Source organism: Rattus rattus, chromosome 8 (genome assembly GCF_011064425.1).
Source record: "Rattus rattus isolate New Zealand chromosome 8, Rrattus_CSIRO_v1, whole genome shotgun sequence".
Taxonomy (NCBI): Eukaryota; Metazoa; Chordata; class Mammalia; order Rodentia; family Muridae; genus Rattus; species Rattus rattus.
In genome coordinates, this window is record NC_046161.1 from 57,750,448 (window position 1) to 57,775,368 (window position 24,921).

Here is a 24,921-nt window from a genome sequence, read left to right on the forward strand (position 1 = left end):
AGGCAGTGTGTGAGGCTATTACTGTAGGGCCTGGCACATCCAAGTCTGTTTGTTCCCATGATCCTTCTTCCCATAGAACTTTGGAGACAGTTTGATAGAGTCAGGGCAGTGGGAGGCCTCAGTTGTTGGACTCTGACTTTTATATACTTTCCTGCATCTCAGAGACAGGGAGCAGAACAGGCCCCAGCATCTCTGTGAACATGAAGTTGTGATCTCTTTGCCATAGTAAATCCCCATCTTGGATTATTAAAAAGCCAGACAGCATGAGTGCTCCATGTGGTAGACATACTTGACACTTAATTTTTCAGTAAGTGGGTACACTGCACTGATAGAATTTTCAATTAGTGAAATAATAATATGATTGTGATTTTTAGTAAGAGTTGTTTGCATTGCATTAAAACAAATCAGTAGACAGGCAGAGGAACAGCTACCTCTTGGCCTGTTGCCACCTAGTGGCAATTTCTGGGATAGCCCAATGTCTTTTAGAAGTCTCTAAGAGATGGGGCAGTCCCTAACCAGACTACCAGATGAACAATTGAAACTTCTGGAGTCTACCCTGGTGTACTTCCCCATGATTCTATTATTTGCCCTTGGGTCATAACAAACGACATCGTCACGAGGGCATCTTTAAACAGCTAAAGCATCTATCCTTGGACATCCCCTGCCTTATTTTGGTTCTTACAGTCTCCAGAGGCAGTAAAGCACCTGAGTCCTGCTTCTCAGCAGTCAGGGCCAAGTAACCCAGTATGCCTAGGGCCTCCATGGTTTTCAAAAGCTTAGCTATTTAGATTAAAAGTATTTAGGTTTTAAAATACTTAAATACTGTAGCTGGGCAGTGCTGGTGCACACCTTTAGTCTGTACTTGAGAGGCAGGGGCAGGCCAATTTCTGTGAGTTTGGAGCCAGGTTGGTCTATGGAGTGAATTCCAGGACAGCCAGAGCTACACAGAGAAACACTGCCTTAGAAAAACCAAATCAAAACAAAAAAGTTAATGGCTTCCATGTATGAAAATTTGGAATAAAGTAGCAATAAATATTTAAAGTGTCCACAAAGTAGAAAATGTAAGTCAAGTGTAACGACACTCTTTAAGAAGTGATGCTTGAATCAGAGTCCATTTGAGTGCATTTGGACACTATAGGATGAGGACAGGCGAAAATGTCTGTAAAACCGGAAAGGCTCTGGGTGCCATGGGTTCTGTGCTACCGTGGAAGCACAGAACGACCTATTCACCCACCTCCTTTCTCTCTGAACTATGGGAGGTGGACAGACTTGCTCAGCTCCTGTAATTCAGTGAGGAACTAACTGGGAGCAGAGCCCAAGTTCATAACCCTTGGTCTCACTCATCTGTGACGTCTAGTTACCCGTATCAATAAACCAGATTTCTCTGCGGTGCTAGAAGCCTCTCTATGACACTAGAAATTCTTTCAGGATATGCCAAAATCACACTAGAAATTGACTGATTCGGTTATATAAAACAGAAAAAAATGAAGTTTAAACCTGCAGCAGTGGCTACACTTGTTTTGCACTAAAAATATCACAATTTTAAGTACATGCTTGCATTTTGTTTCCTATTCCAAGCTTCTGTAATCACAATTTATGATCCTTCTTGTGTTATTAAAAACTGATGGCCTAATTGGTATTATTTATAATCTTAGTGTACAGAATTATATGCTCATTTTTTTTCTTTTTTCTGCTTCAGTATTTTCTTGCCTTCTTAAAGCTTTTTGGAAGACCATTTTCTTATTTGGAAATTGCTCACCAAACATTAGAAACATGAAAGTCTAATCTTCATAACTAGTCCTTTTAGGACTATTGGTTGTTTGCCCCTGAATGTGAATTCATAAAGGAACCCCACATTACACATAGTGGTTTTTGGCTTTCAGGCTGTAAATATCAGGACTGGTGGATGATTGGCTTTGCTGAGAAATAGCCCTTATGATGTGCTTTAAATGACTCTAAAGGCTTTCTTTGTGGGAATGTCCAAAACAGAAGAGATCTTGTTGTGTAGCAGGGAGGGTTTCTGTGTGCAATCCTTGTGTGCATGGTGGGCTTTTGTGCAAAGCAAGGTATTCTCCGGGTGAGGGGAGAGCACATACACAGGCCTCAGTCCTTACAGTGCATTCTAGCACAGTTTCTTTTCCTCCCTAGGCTACTCTGCAGCCCTAGTAAGCCACAATCTCCTATAAACAATAATTTTGGCTGCAGACTACATAAGTAAGAAATATACATTGTGAAAGTTATGGCTTTACAGTTGGTCTAGTCTAGCTGTTTTAGATCCTAGGAGCAAGGCTCTGAAAAGGAAGAGACATGGTTGAGAGCAGAGTTCAGACCACAGTTCAGAGTTCTTGGTGGTAAATCAAAGGCTAGTTTATTTATGTTTGAGCCATTCCAAGAAAATGAGACCAAGAACAAAAGCCTGTTTTCCATTTCTGTATCCCAACCAGCACCTAGCATGATACTTGATAGAAGTAATGCCAATCAATGTCTTCATTGGATAATTACACTAAATAACATGAGAAGACTTCTTAGTTAAATCCTCAAAAGCTAAAGTTACACTGGTTACACTGGGACCCATCGATTCCTCTAGTGGGCATACAAAGAAAGGAAAGTATATTTCTACAAAAACTTGCATGCATGCTCAAAGCAAAGATCATTGTCTTTCCATCTCTGAGAAGCAGTAAAAAAACCAAAGTCCAGAGCAAACAACTGAGCTATCATCATGTCTACCCTAACTCTGCCTCTGGTAGTCAGTAGTTAAGAAAGATCAGGACCCAAAAAGCTTTGTGTCATCCAGGTCCTTTCAGTGAAAAGTAGAAGCAGTTGATATCCTTTAACCAATGGAAAAGCAAACTGCGGTGTAGCCGTACAGTAGAATACTACTGAACCATAAAAAAGAATGATCAGTGCAGTCAATTCTTGCTACCACATGACTGAACTTTCAAATCACAGTGTGTCAAGGAAAAGTTACAAAAGACCACCCACTGTATGATCACACACGAGATTCAGAAGATAAAGAAAGCCATAGAGAGAGAAAGTAGTTGACAGTGGCTAGAGAAAGAGGGATGGGAAATGATTGCTAATGGTTCTGTACTAATTGGGTGGGGACGAGTAAAATAAATGTAAATTTTGGTAATGATGGTGGTTATGCAAGTCTAAATACATGCAGAACTACTAAGTACCTTCTTGGTAAAGTGATCTTTATGGCATAAGGTATATCAACAAAGCCGTTACATACACACCTACACAACCCAGCCTCCCAAAAGCCCAGTGTAATATAGACAGTTGCATAATTTGTGTGTCCCTTATTTGACTGTGGTTGGGTATAAATGATAACTGAATAAAGAGGTCTGTGACAAACTACCTCTCAAGTGGCCTTCTAGGTTTATCTTAGCTACTTTTCAAGTCAGAACCTAATAAAACTTTGCTATGTATGTCCAACAAATTTCCATCACATACAGTAAAGCCAACTGGTGACCCGCAATATACACAGGCCTTAATAAGCAGCCATAGGATGGAGGAACTAACAAACTCATTAGCATAATATCCTAGGCGTAGTATCAGATGGACTGAATGCCCTCTAAGGACACAGTGTCACTCTTCCAAAAGCCAGGAGACCTCTTCCTGCTTTGCACCACAGACTTTCATTTTGTGTCAGCTTCTAGGCGGAGCATCATCAGATCCACAAGGCAGGCAGGGCTGGTCAGACTGGTGCACACATGACCTAGGAAAGCTGTGTCCTAGACAGCTGCCACCTTCTCTTTCTGATCATTGCCCACACTGCATCTCCCACCCCAAGTTTCTATGTCCTCCACAGGGACCCTCCTCATCCTTATCACATTAGCTCAATAATTTACTAAATCCCAATTTCTTTGGTGGTGGTGGAGGCATGACTCCTAGGTGGCTTGTTCATCATAGTGCAGGTTGGTTATCCGGAGGGAAACCTGGATTCCACTCTGCCTTTGCTGCCTACAGAGTCTTGTGTTTGAAAGAGTGATCATTCAATCAAGACACTATGTCATCATTTTTATGACTGTGGTATTTAGGAAACTTCCTATTAGATCTCATGCAGACTGCAGAAAGGAAATGTGGAAGAATAAAGAGAAAGGGAAATACGTACTAAGGGCTGTTAAGTGCAAGGCACTGTGGGGTTTTTTTTTTTATCAGCCTCACAATAGCCTTGTGGAGTAGATAGTAAATATGTGTTTAGTATAAGTGGAAATGGAGACTCAAAGAGTCCAAGAAATGTTCTGTCAGCTTCCAGTTAAGCCAGGGTGGGGTTAAACTCCAGAGCCAGGTTTTCTCTGCCATGCTTGATCCTAGTGATGACAGCTGGGTCAGAGAAGTCACGTCAGGGAGCTCCACTAGTTACTATATAGTTCTGAAGCCAGGAGGGCCCCCAATTTTCTGTGGATCTTGGGGAGGTCACTTACCATTCTTCTACCTTACTTATCATTATCTGTAGAGTACCTTGAGAATGTATGTTTCCAGAGATGTGTCAGGACAGAGAAATACTGTCCAAGCCTCCTATCTCAGATCAGTAGCTCCCGAAGCTCTTCCCAGAAGTGCATGGGTGAAGCTTTGGGGCCTTGGGAACATTCCAGTAGATTCAACTCTGACTAAAAGTCATCAGAGTTCCATCTGAGAACAAACATGAGTCTTGCTTTCCCACCTTCCTTCCCTGGGCTCTGCCCTGTGTTAACCTTCCGGCTGCCAAGCTGCCCCAGAGACTACTTGTAACTGACCACCTCTCTGGAACCCATGACCCCTGAGTAGATTTCTAACAAATGAACAAACAGAATTAACTGGGGAAAGACATTTCCCCTCTTTCCTTTTCTCTATCCCATTTCTCTTCCCACTCCTCTCTACCCATTCATTCACTGCACGGTCTCTTACTGTGCTCTTTCCTTTCCAGAGGATACATACACCATATGGCTCTCAATTATCAAATCTGTAAGTGTCAAATCTAAGTTTTAGCCGTTTGTGCCCACTAAGTGTTTTACATAGAAAGCAATTGTGAAATTACTCTTTAATATTTCCTTCCTTTTTTGTTCACACACTGATTCTTACCCCCAAGGCTGGGGTGACATTCTTTCCTATACTCTGGGTCTTCAACACAACTAGAAGTTTCACAGTGTTATTTACTTACTTGGAAAGTGTCTTTCTTTTGAGCTTTTGAAATGACTTCCGTGGAGTTGGGGATTTAGCTCAGCGGGTAGGGCGCTTGCTAGCAAGCGCAAGGCCCTGGGTTTGGTCCCCAGCTCCGAAAAAAAGAAAAAAAAAAAAAAAAAAAAAGAGAAATGACTTCGTGCTCTGCATGTCTGTTGCAGAGGGTAGGGAACCTCACTGCAGTGCTGTGGTGTGAGATATTCAACACATACTTCACCCACGTGTAGGAAAGGCTCTGTTGTCTGCCCTGGAAGCAAATGCTAGCCTTAAGAGAACTTTTTTTCAGCTCTCTGCCTTCCTGTGCTTCCCTTTAGGGAGGGGTGGATTTCACTGGTCTGTTTGGGCTTGTTTTTTGTAAAGGTTCCTAACACCACCTGATTTCAGTGGTTGGCTCAATATTTTTTATATACTTAGAAATTTGTGTAGAAACTTAGAGAGGTTAAAAAAAAACAAGCCTATGTTAAGTAGGTCCACTGTGGCATGATGGGCAGATAAGCTTCACGGGAAGGGCGTCCTTTGATTTGTTCATAAGGATTTGGATCCAACAGTACAGTAAATATTATGTTTAAGAAAGTGAAATATATGTTGAAAGGAATATGCATATTGTTAAAACATTTCTATTTATGTAAAAGATTCATGTAATTTTATAAAGGATGGTAAGTGCTCTGTTGACTGTACTAGTAACAGATGTTCAGCCACATGTTTATGCTGTTCTTTTACTGAAAAGTCATGCACTACCTGATACTTTATTTTTAAAACATACCAATGCCATCACATTTTAAGTTAGCTCAAATTAGTTATTACTAAAGAAATATAAATAATTAAAAATAACAGAAGGGCGTTTAAAAACTATTTCCACTGATAAAGCTGGAAGGTTCTGTTAAAGGAGCCCCTTCAGAATTCCAGGCTTGTGTGCCACTTCTTGTTCTTTTTCTGCAAAGACAGATGGTGTCAGTAATTGCCTATATATTTAATTAAGTTAAAAAGCTACATAGGAAGGGCTTGGCAAAACAAAACAAAACAAAACAAGAAATTTTGTATTATGAGCAAAAAAGCAAAGGAGCAGACACTGGTAATGTGAGACAGCACTTTCATCCCTGATAGATACTCAGGTACCCATATGTCCTGGAGCTTGGGCTGCATTTTATCCACAGAATTATGAGAATATCGATTAAGTACACGCTGGAAGGGTCAACAATAGCACTTTACATTTTGACCAACTGAAGGAGAATGATCCTACTTGTTCTGGCCCTACTGTTTGACCTAACATCTGAGTCACCACCATTTTGTCCAAATACTTGAGCAGTTACTCTAAACCCCCCTTACATTGTTTCCTGGTATTCCTCACCTACAGGCTGGCTAATCATTGTGAAATTATTATTGGTGGTGGTGATGGGGTGTGTGTGCAGCAGCTACTTATAGAAAGTGGTTTGGAAAACTGACTTAGCCATTCTTGTGGTGTCTGTTTTCAATGTTCCCATCCCGTGAATCCACCTTCTGGCTTAATGGCAATATGGTGCTCCCAGCTGTGGTAGAGTATATGGGCTGCACACTTAAACTCTTAAAGCTTAAAAATGGCTACCACAACACTGATTTTATTCCATTCCTCTTAGTCATTAACATTTAACGATTACCTTATGTGCTGAGCACAAGGATGGAATATATTAACAAAAATAGGAGATGTGTTTTTCTGGCTTTAAGCTGTTCAACTCAATTCAACAAGCATATTGAGGAAATTCGAGGGAATAGACATTTTCTCTGGTGTGTGTGGGGGTGCGGGGGGGATGGTGCTTACAGAAAAGTCATCATCAAGCCTGTGTAGCACCACAATGCTTGCTGGGAAAGACCTCAGGCCTGTAGTCACATCAGCCATGGTAGGAACCTGAATTAGTCACTTCATAGCATTGTGACCCTGAATATGGCACTGTAGCCACAGTTCCTCATTTGTAAATTAGGGATAATAATTTACAGTGGTAATTAGAGCACTTACTCTGACCATTGGTACTATACCCCAGCTCCACAAAACTAGAAGATTAAGCAGCAGTTGAACGGGGATAAATTAAGGTAGGCTTCCATGTAGAGTTGAATTTTGAAGGAAGGGAATTTAAAACTTGCATATTGACAGACAAAAAAGGAAAGGCAAGTTGGGATAAAGGCAGACTGTGAGAGGTAGGACAAGAATACATTTGCTGAAAACGGCATCACTAACTTGGTTTGGAGAGTCCTAGGGATGTGATAAATCCACAAATAATACCATGTTAATTGCAGGAGGGAATAAGTAAGATCTGAGGCAAATTATGCTGTGTGTCATCACATATCATCATTCCATCTTCATGCTACAAGAAAATTGAGTGTTAAAGACAGTTTGTGGAGCCCATTTGCTCTATAGCAATGGACAACTTAAAAACAGGTAGGAGACTAAACAGATCACTTCTAAAGAAGACATAGAAGAGGCCAGGAGACATATGAAAGGTGTTCGACTACTTATCAGTGAAATGCATATTGAACTGTGAGATCCTCACATCTGTTAGAACAGCTACTTCCATGGTGTGGGTATGGTCTGTTCATTCCCCTGTCTCCATACAGAGGTTTGTGTGCTGGAATCTTGGTCCTCAATGTGATGAAATTTTAAAGGGTCATGTTCTAGTGGGAGATAAGTAGTTCATGGATGATCGATCCTCATGAATGGATTAATACTGGTCTTGCAGTGTGTAAAGCATGAGTTTGCTACAGAGCAGTTGGCTCTAACAGAGTCTGGGATTCCTTCTCAATCTCTTCTTTAAAAAATCATCTAATATATGTGTGTGCGTGTGTGTGTGTGTGTGTGTGTGTGTGAGTGTGTGTGTGCATGTGTGTGCGAGTGTGTGTGAGTGTGTCTGTGCGTGTGTGTGTGTGTGTGTAAATGCACGTGAGCCACAGCATGCATGTGGAAATCAGCGAATAGTTTTATGGAGTTGGTTAGTTGGTTCTTTCCTTCAACCTTTATATGGGTTCCAGAGATCCAACTCAGGTTGTCAGACTTGTACAGCAAGCATTTTACCTCCTGAGCCTCTCTCTGGCTCTTTTGCTCCTGTCTTACCATGGATAGTTAAAGGGAAAAATTTTAACTAGTGTAGATTTCCACATGGAATTAAATTTTGAGCATGTTTTGAGGGAAGAGAAGGTGTATGTTAATAGGCAAAAGAAGAAAAAGGAAGGAAGGAAGGAAGGAAGGAAGAGAGAGGAGGCAAGTTGAAATGAAGGTAAGTGTGGGAGGTAGGAAGAGAGTGTGTTGCATCTGGATGTACTTTCGGCATTGAGATACCATCTCAATGTCTACATCTGTATGTGTATACCCCACAATTTCTTTAACTATTCGCCGATTGAAAACCTGTCTCATGATGCTATCTCATGGTGGCATGAGACCCTCACAGACTAAGTGCTAGTTCAGCTCCTAAGCACTGTTGACTAAGTAAATCTCTTTCTAATTATTCTGCCTCAGACTAGTATAACACTCTTCAAAAACCAAAAGATGGGGCTGGGTGGCAGCAAACACCTTTAATCCCAGAACTCAGGAAACAAAGGCAGTGGAATTTCTGTAAGTTCAAAACAACTGTGGTCTATATAACAAGTCCCAGGAGAGTCAGGGGCTCCAGAGAGATTAGTATATTATAACTATAATTACCATAGCCAGTATGGAAAACAGTAGTGTTTCCTAAGGAGGAAAAAGAATAGGGGGAGTGGGGAGATGGCTCAGTAGTTAAGCACTGGCTGCTCCTTCAGAGCCCTGGATTCAGTTGCCAGCACCCACATCGTGGCTTAGAACTGTCTGTAACTCTAGTTCCAGGGAACTTCTGCCTCTGTGGGTACCAGGCACATATGCGGTATGCATACATACATAAAATTAAAAAAAAAAACCTTGAGAAAATCCCCAAATCTTTAGAAATAAATAGAAAGAAGAGAGCTGTCATACGATCCAGCCATTCCACTATGGGGTGTGTACCCAAAGAAAATACAGTCATTATCTTGAAGAGATGCACATCTCTATGCTCAGGACAGCATCATTCATAATACTCAAGATCGTGAGACAATTTTTCAATTGGTTAATAGATAAAGAAATTGGGGTGTACAGACATACAGACTTAGACACAAAAAATGGAGCAGTAGCCATTGCAAAGGAAATTCTAACTCGTGCTAACATGAGTGGACCTGAAGGACACTATGGCAAATGAAGCAGGTGAGGCCCAGCAAGGCAAGCACACATGGTTTTACCTACAGATAGAATCTAAAAATGTCTATCAGAGGGCAGAAGGTAGGAGAGATACTTCAAATCTAATAAAACATTAAAAAGTACTGTGTGATACAGTGTGGCACTGTGACTGCAGCTGATAATCCTGTGTGCCTGAAGTCTGGTGTACAGGAGTAATTTCTCACAAGCAAAGCAGCCATATGAGGTATTGGGTGTGTTATCGAGCGTGGGATAATCACTTTACAGTGTTCACATACATTAAAAATCACAGTGTGTACCTTAAACACCTCTGATTTGTATTTGTTGGCTATACCTTAATAATGCTAGAGAGAGAGGAGGACAGCACTGCAAAGGAACACTCATCCTACAGAAAGTGAGGTGACGTGGGAGGACAGCATCAACCTTGATTCTGCCATGCTCAATGGCAAGGGGCACAGCCTTGTGTAGGGAACCAGCAGCTCTCCCTCAGCGCTAACAGGAAAGCTTCCCTGCCCTCAAGCTTGTCGTCCTCCTGAGTACTGCAGAAATGCGCATCTTCTGAACAGTGTGCAGGCAGTGAGTGTGCCCAGGTTTTCTCTGCCGTGGAACTGTTTTTTTTTTCTGGACACAGAAGTGTCTTTGCTCTGACAGGAAACAAGGATGGGAGAGACATTGGGAGAAGCAACTGACATACACAGGCTGTCGAGGCTCGGGATGTGAAGTGTCTCCTCAAAATGGTCATGCTCTGAAAAGTGCGGGTGTTTGGGGGTTTCTGGGGACTTTGGGTGGTGGAGTACAGCTAAAGAAGTGCCTTGCTGAAGGCAAATCTTGAAAGCTCCATCTTCCCCAGGTCCCTATGTGTCTCTCACTTCTTCTTGTCCACCAGAAGGCAAAGAGGCTCAACTGCCATACACCTTCAGGTTCTGCTCCAGTGAACAGGGCTGAGAAACCCTGACTTGGACCCTTCAAGACTGGACTCAAGGCTTTCATCCCTCACACCGTTTCTCTCTTGGTGCTCTTAACAGTGGGGCAATGGTACCTGAAACAGGCTCACTATGTATAGGTCCACGGGCTGCCCCGCAGAGATCTGAGGCTCAGGCTTGGATTAAAGTTTTCTAAACATTAGGGTTTATAAAGTAAGGAGGAGATTAAGAAGACATTTAAGAATAACCACATATGGCAATATTAGATGTATTAAATTAGTATTTAGCTGGCCACTTGTTCACTAATCAACATTGGTGTAATTTCACACTATAAACCTGTCACCATGTGCTGGTGTCTATTGCTCATCACTGTCATCGTCATCACTCGTGTGCTGCAGGTTTCTACCACTGACACAAAGGTACAAACCTTTGCAGGGGACAGGGCTTTGCTTTACTGTCTCAGGATCCTCTGGGATCTACTTCCTCTTCACTGGGTATTAAGTTGTGATTAACAGTGTGCCTATTATAGCATTTAGAAACACTGACTAATAGGCACTTCTGTTTATACCAAAGGCCTATTAAATTTTAATTTAGATATACACTATTAACCCTCTTATATATAAATAAAATACCTTCCCTAAAGAGGGAAAGTAAATCTCATTGAGCTCCCTTGGTGAGTTCCTTATATATCTTGAAAACAAAGATAAGAAGCTTTTGCAAATGATATTACCAGAGGGGACTGAGGGAGAAGTATTCATTCATTCATTTAATAAATATTTATTCAGCATCTATTATCTGCCAGACAGGGTGCTAGGTGCTGGGCTTACAGAAATGAGCAAGAAGGAATTATGATGCTTCTGTAGACCTCGGGTTTGCCTCCTCTGAAATAAATGTATTCATTTTTGATGCGTATATATCACTTTGAGATGATAATGCTCAGTGAGTTTTTAAAAATAATGCTAATTTGATTCAGATTCCACTTACAGTTAGAAAACCTGCTGAGGGTCTCTGTGACAGCTTTACATGTGCTTATGACATTTGATTTAGTGACAACAGCACCTTGTATCTATCTGCTCAGCCTCTCAGAACATCCTGTGAGAAGCAGGGCAGGAATTTTCCACTTGTTAATGATAGGTCAAGGCCCAGTGAGTTATCTAACGTATCATACTAGCCAGAGTGGAGAGGCTAAAATAACATTATAACGAAATATCCTTAGGTGATTTTCCTGTTGCAGGGTAAGCCTCTATATTTAAAAACCCACAAAAACACTTTTCAGAATAAATGGTTTGATATGCCCATGAAAGGTCCCTGATGCAACTTGCATTCAGAGGTGGGACTCAGGATATCATTATGACGCGCATGGGTTAAACCACCAGTGGGTTAAGTTTCTGACTGTACTATTGGGAGGCATTGGAACTAGGAAGAGTGGAGCTCGTTGGGGGAGGTAGGCTACTTGAGGGTAAGACTTGAAGGATGGAGTTTGTCCTCTGTTCCTTGTCCACAATACTTCAGTTTTGCTTCAGGCCCATAGCAATGGAGCCAGGTAGCCATAGACTAAAGACTCTGAAACTGTAATCTAATGTAAATATCTCCCCCCCCTTACATTCTTTTTCTCATATGTCAGCAGCAAAAAGTCTGACCAAGGTCATATGGCATATAGTCTGATACACCAGGAGCTCCATTTTTGTTTTTCCTCACAATTTTTACCTTGTGACAAGTCGTCTTTTGTGACTGTCCTATTGATGAGGGGCTATTACTAAGCACTTGTAGCCACTTTTTGTCTCAACTCTTTTCTTAAAGATTGGATTTGGGTCCTATAATCCTTCCTCCCCATCTTCTGTAGGATTCCCTGAGCTCTGCCTCAATGTTTGGCTGTGGGTCTCCGCATCTGCTCCTATTAATTGCTGGATGAAGTCTCTCTGATGATGACCATGCTGGGCCAGAAGGGTCAAGGACACCACAAAAACACAGCCCACAGAATCAACTAACCAGGTCACATGGGGGCTTGTACAGACTGAAGTGACAGTCAGGGAGCCTGCATGGGGCTGACCTTGGTTCTTTGCATATGTTATGGTTGTATAGCTTGGTGCTCTTGTGGGACTCTAACAGTAGAGCAGGGGCTGTTTCTGTGATTCTTTTGCCTGCTCTTGGGACCCTTTTCCTCCTACTGGGTTGCCTCATCCAGCTTTGATATGAGGATACGTGCCCAGTCTTGTTATGCTATGTTTGGTTGTTATCCCTAGGAGATCTGCTCTTTTCTGAAGTGAAATGGAGGAGGCATAGATATGGGGGAAGAAAGAAGGTAGGAGGAGGGACTGGAATGACAGGAGGAAAGGAGGGGAAACTGTGGTCAGGATAAGAATGAATGAATAAATATTTTAAAAAATATTGCATTTGGGAATATAGTGTAGAATTTCTGCCTAGAATGAGAAGCTTTGGATTCAATTTCCAGCACAGCAAGAAATGAAACAAAAAGACTTAGTTTCATTTTCCTGTTTTCTTTTAAAATATATCTATTAGCATTCACAAATGAGGGGCTTTTGTTTTACAAAGTTCATAATTAATATGGATGAAGAGATGGCTCAGAGGATAAAGTGCTTGCTTTACATGTATGAGGACCTGAGTTCAATCCCCAGCACCCATGTGAAAAAGCCAGGTGTGATGGTGCGTGTCCATCATCCCAACCCTTGAGAAGAGGAACGGGAGGATCTCTCGCACTTATTGGGTAGGCAGTCAAGTTCCAGATCCCGTCTCAAAAAAAAAAAAAGTCACAGTCGTACATGCCTCTAAGTCAGCACCTGAGAGGGGGCATGGGCTTGACAGTCAGCTAGGTCTACACAGTGAGTTCCAGGCCATCTAGGATTCCCCTCTCAAAACAAAAAAAGGGTAGAGAGTGATTACAGAAGACAGCTGATGTCAACCTCTGGCCTCCACACACAGGCACACATATGAATGAGCACTGTACACATACATGAATCCCCACATGTACACATAAATGAACCTGTACACATACACTTCACAGTTATCTACAAGCAAGAATTTTTAAATCTGGGATTTCAATAGACTGCATTTTTGACAGTTTATTTGTTTAATTGTTATACGTCATATTTATATGAGGTAAAACATACTTGTAAATCACAGATTATCATCTTTCTCCATGTGTGTTGTGCATGGTTTTTACTACTACCCTTTACAACCTCTTCCTACTTAGAACACATTCTTCCTTACACTCCTTCAATCTTAATTAGCCTTCAGCTCCCATCCCACCTACTCTGTAAAAACCTCTCTTGATTGCTCCAAACAGAAGGGACCTTGCTCTTATCTGAATGCACACAGCAAGTGTCGTGGCAGTTAAACTGACATTACCTTTTTGATGTCTCTGTTATTGTTCTTTGAAGTTGTCAGTTAAGCCTTTTCTTGTGATTCATTTTTCCAGCTTGTCTCCCCAGCTACATTGTGTACTCCCTGAGGGCAGGCACTTCCCATCTCTATTATCTCTGTAGCTTTTCTAGCACCTGCTATGATGGCATGTGCATAATAGATGCTCAACAAATACTTGTTTCATTAGTGTTTTGCCTAAATGAGTAAACTCCAAAGAGCTGGATTTCCTAGATGTTCCAAAAGCCCTTCTACTAACAAATAATAATTAGTTAAACTAAGGGGACTGCCATTGTGATAGCTCTCATGGAAGAATGAGAATGCAAGTAACCTTAATGCATTTTCTAGATGATATAAAAAGTACTATGCGTGCCTATGAACCAGAAAGAGAACAGACCACCATGAACCTATAGCAAGTGAAATTGGATGACAGATATAAAGTGGCTGACAGCATACATGGCTTGTTTATCTCTGTTCCCTTGAGTGGGGGACATTCAGAGTAGGCCCTCAGAATGTTTGTTCAAAGAGTATGTCAATCTTTCCTCAATCCAAATCTTTTGGAGGTATTTGATGTTCTTCCTAGAACTGTCCACTCCACAACACTAAGCAGAACCTCTCCCCTCAGTCTCAGGTGAGAGGCGAGATCCTCAACCCAGCTACCACGAACCTGTCTCCTGGACTACCATGTACTCTGCTTGCAGTCTCCAAAGGCCTGGGATCTCCCCATTTCTAGTACCCTGAAGTCTCAGACCTATTATTACCCTGCTGGAAACTAACTGCATCATGTTCCACCAACTCATTTTCCAGGGACTGGCCCTCCTCCTATTTATTTATTTATTTATTTATTTATTTATTTATTTATTTATTTATTTATTTAGAAACATAAGCTCAGTCTTTATCCCAAGCTGAACGTCTGGCATTTATTATTTAAATCCTGCATTTCAAGAAACATTTTTCCATTCTCCTTCTTTAGACCCTCATTCTATCTCCTGAGGTTGTAACAGACTTTTCACCTTCTTATCTAGAGTTAAGTTATACCTGTGGGCTTGTCCTTAGTGCACCCCTTTTATGTATACACTTTCCCTTTGCCCTAGTCCCCTTGGTCCTATCATGCCAGCATGGTAAACTACAGATCCTAGCTGGGCTGGCCAGCAAAAATTTGAATAGATGTAGGCACTGAAGTTTTCTGCTTCTCCTGTCTATTCTAAGATGTGTGTGTGTGTGTGTGTGTGATCATCTACACAAATGTGCTTTGCAGACTAGAAAACTCTACACAAATCTATGATTATCATTTTTCACATATTTCTCTGGTTAGAAATTTAACACATCTTTGTTTACTCTAGAAAATGCAAATGGGGGACTAGGGTGTAGTTTAGCCGTAGGTTCAACCCGTAGCATCAAAAACAAATGAATAAATATAAACACATAAATTAATTAAACCAAAAAGGGAAATGCAGAAAGCATAGAAAACAAAATAGCAGCTATTTTCTTTGCTACTTTCCCAGTTCTGTTGTAACGAACTGCCATGAGTTTGCAGGTGAAAGGTGGTACAAATGGACAGCTCAAAGTCAGTAGTGTAATGTCCCCTCCCTCTCTCACCACAGCTTTCCTGCCTCCTTAAAAGAAACCTGAGGGTAATTGTTCCCTAGATAATCAAAGATAATCTGCTATCTCATTACTGAAGTCATAACTTAGTGACACCTGCAAAGTTCTCCTGCCAGGTGAGGTGTCATAAGGGACAATACTCTGCCTCCCTCTTTTCATACACAAACAACTTGATGTTTTACTATGTATCTTTAGGATCCTCTTGCTTTGTGTATATGTATATATATTTCTTTTTTTAAAAATTATAACATTGTATATGTTGTTTCTGATTTGCTTTCAACCTTCTATACTATAGAGCAGTTACTTTCACATTTAGTCCTCCACACTCTCAACTTAGTTAGCCACTTTGCCTAACACACTTACTTTTAAATATTCTTCAAAAACATGAGTTCTATTATCATCACAGTATTTGCTTCCATTTATATATAATACTTTCTTTAAAACTCTTCTATTATTAAAATTTAGGATATTTTAAATACTGCCATTTTGTGACTAGTATGTCTACATAAATATTTTTATTTTTTCATAATTTTTTTGAAAGTGTATTCTAGCTGGAAAGATGGCTCAGTGGTTAAGAGCACTGACTGCTCTTCCAGAGGCCAATTCCCAGCAACCACATGGTGGCTCATGACCATCTGTAGTGAGATCTGATGCCCTCTTAGGTGTGTCTGAAGATAGCACATACATAAAATAAATAAATAAATCTTTTAAAAAGTGAATTCTATTAAATTTTGAATTTGCTGTTATAGAAAACTATTATGAAACTATCATTGGAATAAATAATTTTCAGAACTGAAATTTTCCTTGGAAGATAATAAGAAAGCTAACCTGCTCGTTTTACAGCCCAGAAAATGGAAGGATACGGAAAAATGATAAATCCAGATTAATACAACTGAAAATAGTTCTGTTTGACTATTTGAATTAAAGTGTGATGACAGACAGCACAAATAGCACTGGCGGGCTGTAGTGTCTGAGTCCTCGGGGCATGGGGGAGCACACGTGAGTGAAGGAAGGAGTGGCAGACAGTAAAACACACCGAGGCCAGAGAGACTCAGGTGTCCTGCTGCTGGGGAAGTATTTATCCTTATTTTTTTTTCTTTTTTTCGGAGCTGAGGACCGAACCCAGGACCTTGCGCTTGCAAGGCAAGCACTCTACCACTGAGCTAAATCCCCAACCCCTATCCTTAATTTTAAGCATGGAAAATTGAAGTCTAGAAAGAATTTTGAAGCATTAGTATATTGTTGAAGATAATTGAAGGAATTCATTGTTTTAGATAGATTTAGAAATAGTTATAGATATATGTGTATATGTGTGAGAGGACACAAATGACAATCTAGGAGAAAGTATTTGTAACATGTAGATTGAAGAATGAGCTCTTTATATAGTAAGAGATTCTACAAATCAACATTTTCATAACTCAGTTTAAAGGGGACAAAAACCATGACCAGACAATTATTTTTATGACCTGACAATTAAATGGAGATGGGTAGAAGGGCTGATAGACATGAGAAGATGTTTATTATCAGTAATAAATACTGCTTGAAATGAGATAGCTATTATCTGCTAAGTGTGCAAAAGTCAAGAGGCTGAGACCATGTCCTTCTCCTCACTGGTACCCAGGGAATGCTTGTCAGAACACTCCGGTGCTGCTTCAGGTGACATCACTTGCAAAATGGCTGGAGAATATGGCTGCATCTGTAAATTATGCACAGAGAAGATTCTTCCTTTGCTAACATAGAGATGGTGATCACTGGGAACTTACTGTAGCACCCATCACCATATATTTAAGTATTAATAAGGGACAAACAGATTCCATAATATGATAAAATCAGAGAATGTTTGGTTTATATAAACCTGTTTCATTCATCTATGGATGTTTGAGCGCCTCTAAACACCCGACGACACCTTCCTGACTGCACTAAAAGGTGCTCACTCACCCAGTAAAGATTCAGTGAACTTTGTTGACCCAATGCAGAGATACTGCTTAGCAAATAATAGGGAACACAAGGAGACATAGGGAGCTGTTGTTTACAGGTGAAGACATATAATCAGATGAATGCATGAACAAGTTTAAATTGCCACTGAGATAATAAGTGATAGGAATAGATAAGGATCTGAGACCCCAAACAGGGAATTCGTTATTGCCAGGGAAGTCAGGAAGGGCTTCTCCTAGCAAGTGTGACCCGTGATGAAATAGTATTGGTAGGGAAAGGGGTTAATTCAGAAGAAAAAAGCAAGGGTCAAGAACTGTAACTTCAGTATCTAGGATGCCAAGACAGGAGGATGAAGTTTGATGCCAGCCTGGGGCTACATAGTGAGACCCTGATTAGAGAGAGAGTATTTTGGGCTGAGGGCAGCATATTTCTGGTAGAGAGGGGCTTAATGAACAAGAGAGATTGAGGGAAGCTCTGTGGGTGGATTAGATTTTTAAAAAGTTCTGAGATATGAGAGAAGGCTGATCAGATGTACAGGACTAGTTTGGGGTATCTTTATCAGAAGCCCATATAGGTGGTAAGCATTGTGTGTGGAGGAGATCCTTCTGTGTGCAAATCTTCCTACATCAGACTCAGATCAAAACTCTTGGTGAGCTGTGCCCATGCTTCCCTCTCTTTCCCACCCCAGGGACCAAGGCTTCATCCTTCTTCCTCAGGACACAAGTCCCCTGTCCTCACCGCCACCCTTCCCTGATGCTCTAGTCTTTCACAGTGGCTGTGCTTTTTAGCATTCCTCCCTAGGGAGGTTCCTGCCTGCCTTTTAGTCTGTCCTTTTCTCTCAGTCTTGTGGGTTTGGCAACAGAATGTAAGCCTAGTGGAGGCAAATGAGAACCATTACTGAACAAACCCCAAACTGCCCAAAACATAAACTCTGGCTTTGAAACCACCATCTGACTCAACTAGCAAACAAAACTGAACAACGAATATGTACAACCCCTGCAGTTTATTTACTCTACAGTGGTGGATGACAGCGGATATGGAGAGAGGCAAACTGCAAGGCCACTTCAACCTTTAGCCAGAGGTCTAGACACTCAACATGAAAAACAGAGGCTCATTTTAAAAAAAAGTGAGCCCCTTAAAGTATTAAATTTAAACATTAACATTCTAGAGGAAAAGAAAGCAAAAAAAAAAAACCCTTTAAAATGATTCATAGAAAAAATTATATACCAGAGCCACATATGTCCACTTGAACAATATCACACATGTAATCTTGAATAAAAGCATACGGTAGAATATGTACTATTACATATATAATACATGCTACACATGTTGTATGCACATATCATAAATATATAATTATAACATTATGTATAATATATAATCTCTAGGATAGTTAAACACAGAGTGGAATTATATATTATCTCTGGTGCTCCATGTACACTAGAAGTGTGCAGATGTATAAATTATCAACGCCCCCCCAATTCTAAGACGGAAATTCCCACCCATTCACAAGGAGGAAGAGGCGCGGCGTGCTCAGCCAGAGGTACCCAGGACTGGTACTCCTGATGTCATTTTATCTTTTAAGGGGAGAGAAGGCATATGAGAGTTGACTGCGTGGTTACTCAGACATTTTTGTTTCTGAAATAGTCTCCCAATAGCACCAGTGGACAGAAAGGAGAGGGTGGCCTAACTAACAGAGCTAGGTCGGACGAGTTTCCATCATTTAAACTTCTACCTTGCATGACTGATGTAGTGTTGGCCCTGTATTTACAGACAGAGAGCCTGGCCTCTTTTAGGTTAGCATGGATGGCACAGATGCGTATTTACAGTTGGCTCATCCGGACACAGTGAGTACTGGATGCTCTCTGGTACTGTCTGTTACATGGGTATGGAGGGTATTTTAGGGTCACACATGCCAACTATTCAACTTACCTGCTGCTCTAAGGTGCTCGGATCAATAAAAGTCACCAGATCTATAGAAAAATAACCAACCACATCTTTCTCTTTGCAGATATTTCCAATTCGGAGGCACAAAGAATTGAGAACTTGGGGATCCACTGAAGTCTGAGGCATGGTGGTACCAGAAGAAATAAAGGGGCCATCAGCATGAAACTGGTCCCCCATTGACAACACTCTGACTTCTCCGTCAGGCTCTATCAACATGTCTACGGTGAGGTTGGTGATGCTGTCTGCAGGTGGGTATGCTTCAATGATGCCACCTGGTTGGAAAACGTGGAGTGGGTGAAAGGATACCGTCAGGGAATGCTATGCTTACCAGTAGAAAGAAATGGTCTTGGCTCTAGCAAGAGGACTTGGACTCTTGCTTGTCATATCCTGGGAAACTTCGGGCAAGTACTTCAACGTTTGGTCTGCTTTTCTTTATTTATTAAATGGGAGCATAATATCGACCTTGCCAAGCTTTGGTGAAGTTTAAGAAACTGAGTCTATGGTATTTAGCCTGGTACTTGGGCCAGGGGAGGGCTCAATGAACAGTAAGTAGTCTTGATAATGATCATAATTACAATACCTTATGTATGCCATACTTAGAACTCATTACATTAATAAATAATCGAAGGATTATGGTCAAAGCCCTCAGAGGGAATTAATTCCCCAACGTCCATTGTTTCTATCCTAATAACCAGTATGCTTTTTCTGTCTAATATTATTGCTTTCCTAAGGTTTAATAGGTGTGGGCTTTTAATAAACATAGAAAACACTGGCCATCATGCTGGCTACAGGATTCCCATAGAAAGTTAAATGCAGGGACTGGGGAGTAAATGCAGGTTCTGTTAATAAAGTTCTTGCCACAAAAGCATGAGGACTTGAGTTAATCCCCAGCACCCATATAAACACGAGTGCGGTGATGTGTGCCTGTGACCCCAGTGCTGGAGAGGCAGAGACAGGAGGGCCCTTGAGGCTAATGCAGCTGAGTCAGCAAGTCCTAAATTTTATGAGACACACTCTCTCTCTCTCTCTCTCTTCTCTCTCTCTCTCTCTCTCTCTCTCTCACACACACACACACACACACACACACACACACACACACACACACACACAAAGTTGGAAAGCAATCCAGGAAGCACTCAGCATCATCTCTGGCTTCCACATGCATGGCATGCACAGGTACCCCCAACATACATGCACACACAGAGAAAGTGAACAAGCACCAGGACTTGCTGCTCTACCTAAGTAATAGGTGGGCAGTGATTTCTGCTCATCTTTACAAACCATACTTGAAACAATAGCATATACACTTAAATTCTGAGATTTTAGCAGTTCTCAAAGGCAGTCATATAAGAGACACTTTTGTCCAACATCTGTGAGTTTGGTAAGGGTAGTCCTAATATATGTTAAATTTCAAAAGGAAAATGATTTTTTGAGGGGTTCATATCCAACCTTTACTTTGTTGGGTTTGTTCAAGATGTTCTTCAAATGAGGTCTGTTATGGTGTATGGCAACTGAATGCCAGTCGTTGGGATTTAATAAGAGGAACGCAACCAAACAGAAACAAGCAATCTAGTGAGTCTCTATGGTTCAGTTAACTTGGTGGCTTTTGCCTGTAACTTAGGATAATTCATCAGAATCCTTTGTGATTTGCAAGATCACTTGAGGTACCATGTTGGTTTGAGTCAGAAATGAATATTTCACTAATATGGCATCTGCCACACTCTTCCCGGCCGATGCATTCACCAGGCAATAGGCCTTTCTGACAAACCCCTGTCACACGAAGGGCTGAGTCATACTGTTGAGCCGAGTCACTGGCTTTGGCCAAGACTCCTACAGAAACAGGGATAGCCTTTACAGGACCTTCTATGTCTCAGTAGATTATTTGGGGTGATCTAATCTTTTGTTCCTTAGGTTCCCTGTGGTTTAGTAGGGTTATAGTGGTAACCACCCATGATAATGATAAGAGGATGAATAAGTTATTGAGTATCTGCTTAGGATGATGTTGGCATATAACACCTACTGTGCGCTCAGTATCCCACTGCTGTGCTATTATTGTGTTGCTGTTATTAGAGGATAGCACTATCAGTTTACCATTATATATCAAAGTTAATGTACTATCATCATCACTTGACAGCAGCAAGTAGATGTGATAAGCAGTGTGAAGCAATGTGTGCTTTCTGCTGCAACCTCCTGGTGAAGGAAAGCCTTTGCCTAGATGTATCCTTATGTGGCACCCCAGAGGCCTCTGGGACTGCAGATACGCTTTATTTGTTGTGTTCATCTCCTCACCTATCACTGACCTCCCAAGGCCATTAGAAATGAGCCTGAGGAAGGAGGAGAAAGGTGAAAACAATGGAGTTCACTTTTATTCCTAAAATGTAGAGGAATCTGCTTGGAAATGCTACCTTTCTGAGCTATGCCATTCTGCTCTCCTAGAACACGGGAGAAGACTGGATTTAGTAAAGGCCTTTTGTCATCGGTCTGTGATAGAAACTTTCCCATTTATTTTCTTGAATTTTCCTAACAACCATATACAAGGATATTGGATCTCTGAGGACTGTTCGAGGTCACTGATGTAGTTCAGATGGAAGGCCTCTCTCTGTTCAAGACAAGTCTGGGTATGGGAAATGCCCCGATCCTGACTTCTGCATGGCATGCTTGGTACCCTCACTTTCTGTTTACTTAAGAGGCTTGCTACAAGGTAAATATTTAGTCAGTGCTTAAAAAGAACAAAGTCAGCAGTAGAAGCATTTTCTACACCAACAATGGTGATTTAGAGTATTTGAGTTGGCCCTGGCTTGACCCAGAACTAGAACCTAACTAAGCTTGTGCACACTGATCCTCCATAGGAACTTTACAGTCTTATTTACCTTGAGTGAGAAACATGTGGAGGAATTTTCTCCATGTCGGGAACTGTTTCTCATTGACTAGCTGTACGTGCTGTGCTAAAACGCCCGCCAGCTCCTCGGAGATCTTCATCAGAGCTGACTCCTGCAGAAACAAATTAAATAGAACCACAAGCAATTTTACTACAGAAATGAAAACTGCTTGTGGAGTGATTAAAAACCAGGCCTCCAACAGGCAAAAAAAATGTGGTTACTGTTTACCCAGAGCCAGAAAGCCATTTTGAAATTGTTCTTTTTTTTCTAGACATTTCACTTTTCATATTTCCAAGTGATTCCCCATCCCCAAATTAATACTAATTGTGCATATTGTCTCCAAAAGGCACCTTGTGATGGTCACCGGGAACCCAGGCTTCAGACCTACCACAGCCTGACCTGCAGTGTCCTCTGCACTCTGTGGACTTCAGTCTTTCTTTGACGCTGCCATCTCTTTCGTCCGTGCCCACTGTGCTGACGGACAGCTGGCTCCAACAGCTTTGACAAGAAAGCCCAAACTCTCGACTGAAACTGTGAAGGTGGGATGTGAAGTGGCGGGACGAGTTCTAAAGTCAGCCTTGTGCAACCTGAAATGCTGCAGACCACAGTGTCTCATGGAGGCTTAGATTTTTCAAAGACCCACTTTAATAAGGTCCTGAAATGCTTCAACCTCCCTGATAGTTCAGGGATCGAAGGTAGAGGAGGAAGATGGCTAATAGGATAAGAGGGACATGGATCTCTTTAGAAGTAGTTCTTTGAGGTGATTCCAATCTTCATTGTCAGAAGTCCAGTCCATTTGAATCAGTAGCAGCAGCCTGATCCCGAGGAAACTGAGAGGCTTTGCCGGTCAGCATGGATTCCTTGGTGCATTTCTCTCCACTAAGTTATGACAAGTGAGTATCAAGGAAGGAAGCAAGGTGAACCAATGGATAATGTTATCAGGGAAGACCAGAGTCAGTGAAGGCCAATGAAGACCACAAGGTGAGCCAATGACAGAATATCATCCACTGTCTGTTGGGTTATACGTATACCCTTTCTAAGCATTGTGTGTCCTCGTAAGCATCTGCTCCAGCAAAAACATCACATGCCCTTTCACCAGACAGCTTCCAGAAAAGCATCACACGACACAACCAAGTCTCCAAAGAAACCAGGAATTCCCACTTCAGTCACCTGTCTAGCTATATGGGTCCCTACCTCTATCATTGTTGATATGATCCAGAGATAACAGAGTAAAAACCAGTAGGAAGCTCTCGTCAATAGGAAGTCAATCTTTTTATATAAAAGGTATGGCTTGCTGTGACAATTTGTTTTCTATCCTGTTATAATGCTCTTAAGACTCACTAAACTTTTCAAATAGAAGCCACAGTTGAGACGTTATTTCTGCCAGGCGCAGGGCAGGGCACTGCATTCAAGCACTTTGGTGGTGAGTATCCATGTCCTGATGCAGAGCAGGGACAAGCAGAGCTCTAGCTTGCTTTGGGGTCCCAGTCAAACTATGAACTTCAGAGTGAATACTGAGTCATTGGTAAGAATCAGCCCTAGGGGTGGGGCTGATAGGAATCCTAGAAATCATCTGCACACTCCTTTCCCCAATTTTCCTAACATTATAAAGCAGTTGTCCTCTATCCTCTGCCATCTTCCAACTCCTTGAAACATCTAGTTGATTCTGGTTGAATGCCCACTGAAAATCCAGAAAAAAAGGCAGTAATCTTAGAGTATATGATAGACAAGTCCAAATAATCTGAATTATTTCATAACTACCCAGAAACTCTTGTGGGTTAAGTGTCTTAGTCAGCCTCAGTAAATTGATTAATAATACAAAACAAAAATGCACTAAGAAGCAGAGTGCGCTGGCCTATCCCAGAGTGATTTGCCAGCACAAGGTTCAGAGTCTTGCTAGAAAGGGCTAGAGAAGCTCTGGCTTCTCTCCTGCTCATGCAGTAGACCTCTGCCTTGCCATGTGAAACAAGGAGACTGTCAAAGCAATGGGTATTGGCCCAGCCCATCCATACCCTGGACACTCTGCATGTTTTCTCCCATTGTTACTGTAAATATCCTGGCGGTGTTGAAGCTTCGTGTGGAAATCATGAGTGAGCAGCCACAGCATGAGGAGCCCCTCTGCTCTCTGAATAGTGCCCTTTCTCTAGTCTCACATTGTTTTAGTTCACTTCTGCTCCATGGAGGAAGACTGTCTCTAAATGGAGGGCAGTGAAGCCTAACTTTAGATTCTGCCTTTTTCTGGAAAACTGAATGCCAGAGAAAAGAATCCCATAACCCAAACCCCTCTCGGGAAAGTGGAGACTTCTTTCTGTTCAGTCCCTTCCTTTTGAAGGGAACTGTCTGCTCCATTCCATCCTGTATATTCATTTAAGTAACTGTACTCGAGGAAAACGATTATGCACCACAGGGCTATTTTGCAAAGGAAACAGTGAAGGAACAAAGGAAAGCCTTGTAGCTTAATTTAGAAACTCCATCAGCTTGAGAACCAGGTGCCAGCTCTTCAGCGGGACACTCTACAAGACTGTGCATGAGTATGACACACAGGTATACGCTTGACATGAGGAAGCTCGTTACTTTGTATGCTAACCTACAAAACAAACACACGAACAACAGCCTCTGTGATATGCCTGGCCTCTACTACTGTAGTCTTGCCTCCCTCAGACTTCCTTTGTCATCCTCCCTAGCTCACTTCTCCTTATTCTTTCTTCTTCCCAGAAGCCTCCTCCCCCTGCTGTAGACAGGTGTCTTCCCCCACCACCCTGCATATCCTCTAGCTCCTAAGTAACAAAGACATTAGCTTTGAGACCAAACTTCCCATGCCCAGGAGAAGAATGCTTCATGTTTGCACAGTGAATTATGACAGCAGTGAACTAAGGAGATG

At 41.6% G+C, this 24,921-nt stretch overlaps 1 protein-coding gene across 2 annotated transcripts in view; it reads right to left on the bottom strand.

Moving 5' to 3' along the window:
* Nucleotides 1-24,921, bottom strand: part of Iqch (IQ motif containing H) — a 182,144-nt gene that overhangs the window by 35,807 nt on the left and 121,416 nt on the right. For both annotated transcript variants that reach the window (XM_032909380.1, XM_032909381.1), the window contains 2 exons: nucleotides 22,032-22,152; nucleotides 19,147-19,433 (listed from right to left, as the gene is read on the bottom strand). In XM_032909380.1, coding sequence (XP_032765271.1) covers nucleotides 19,147-19,433; nucleotides 22,032-22,152 — 408 coding nt within the window. The remainder of the gene's footprint in view (nucleotides 1-19,146; nucleotides 19,434-22,031; nucleotides 22,153-24,921) is intronic.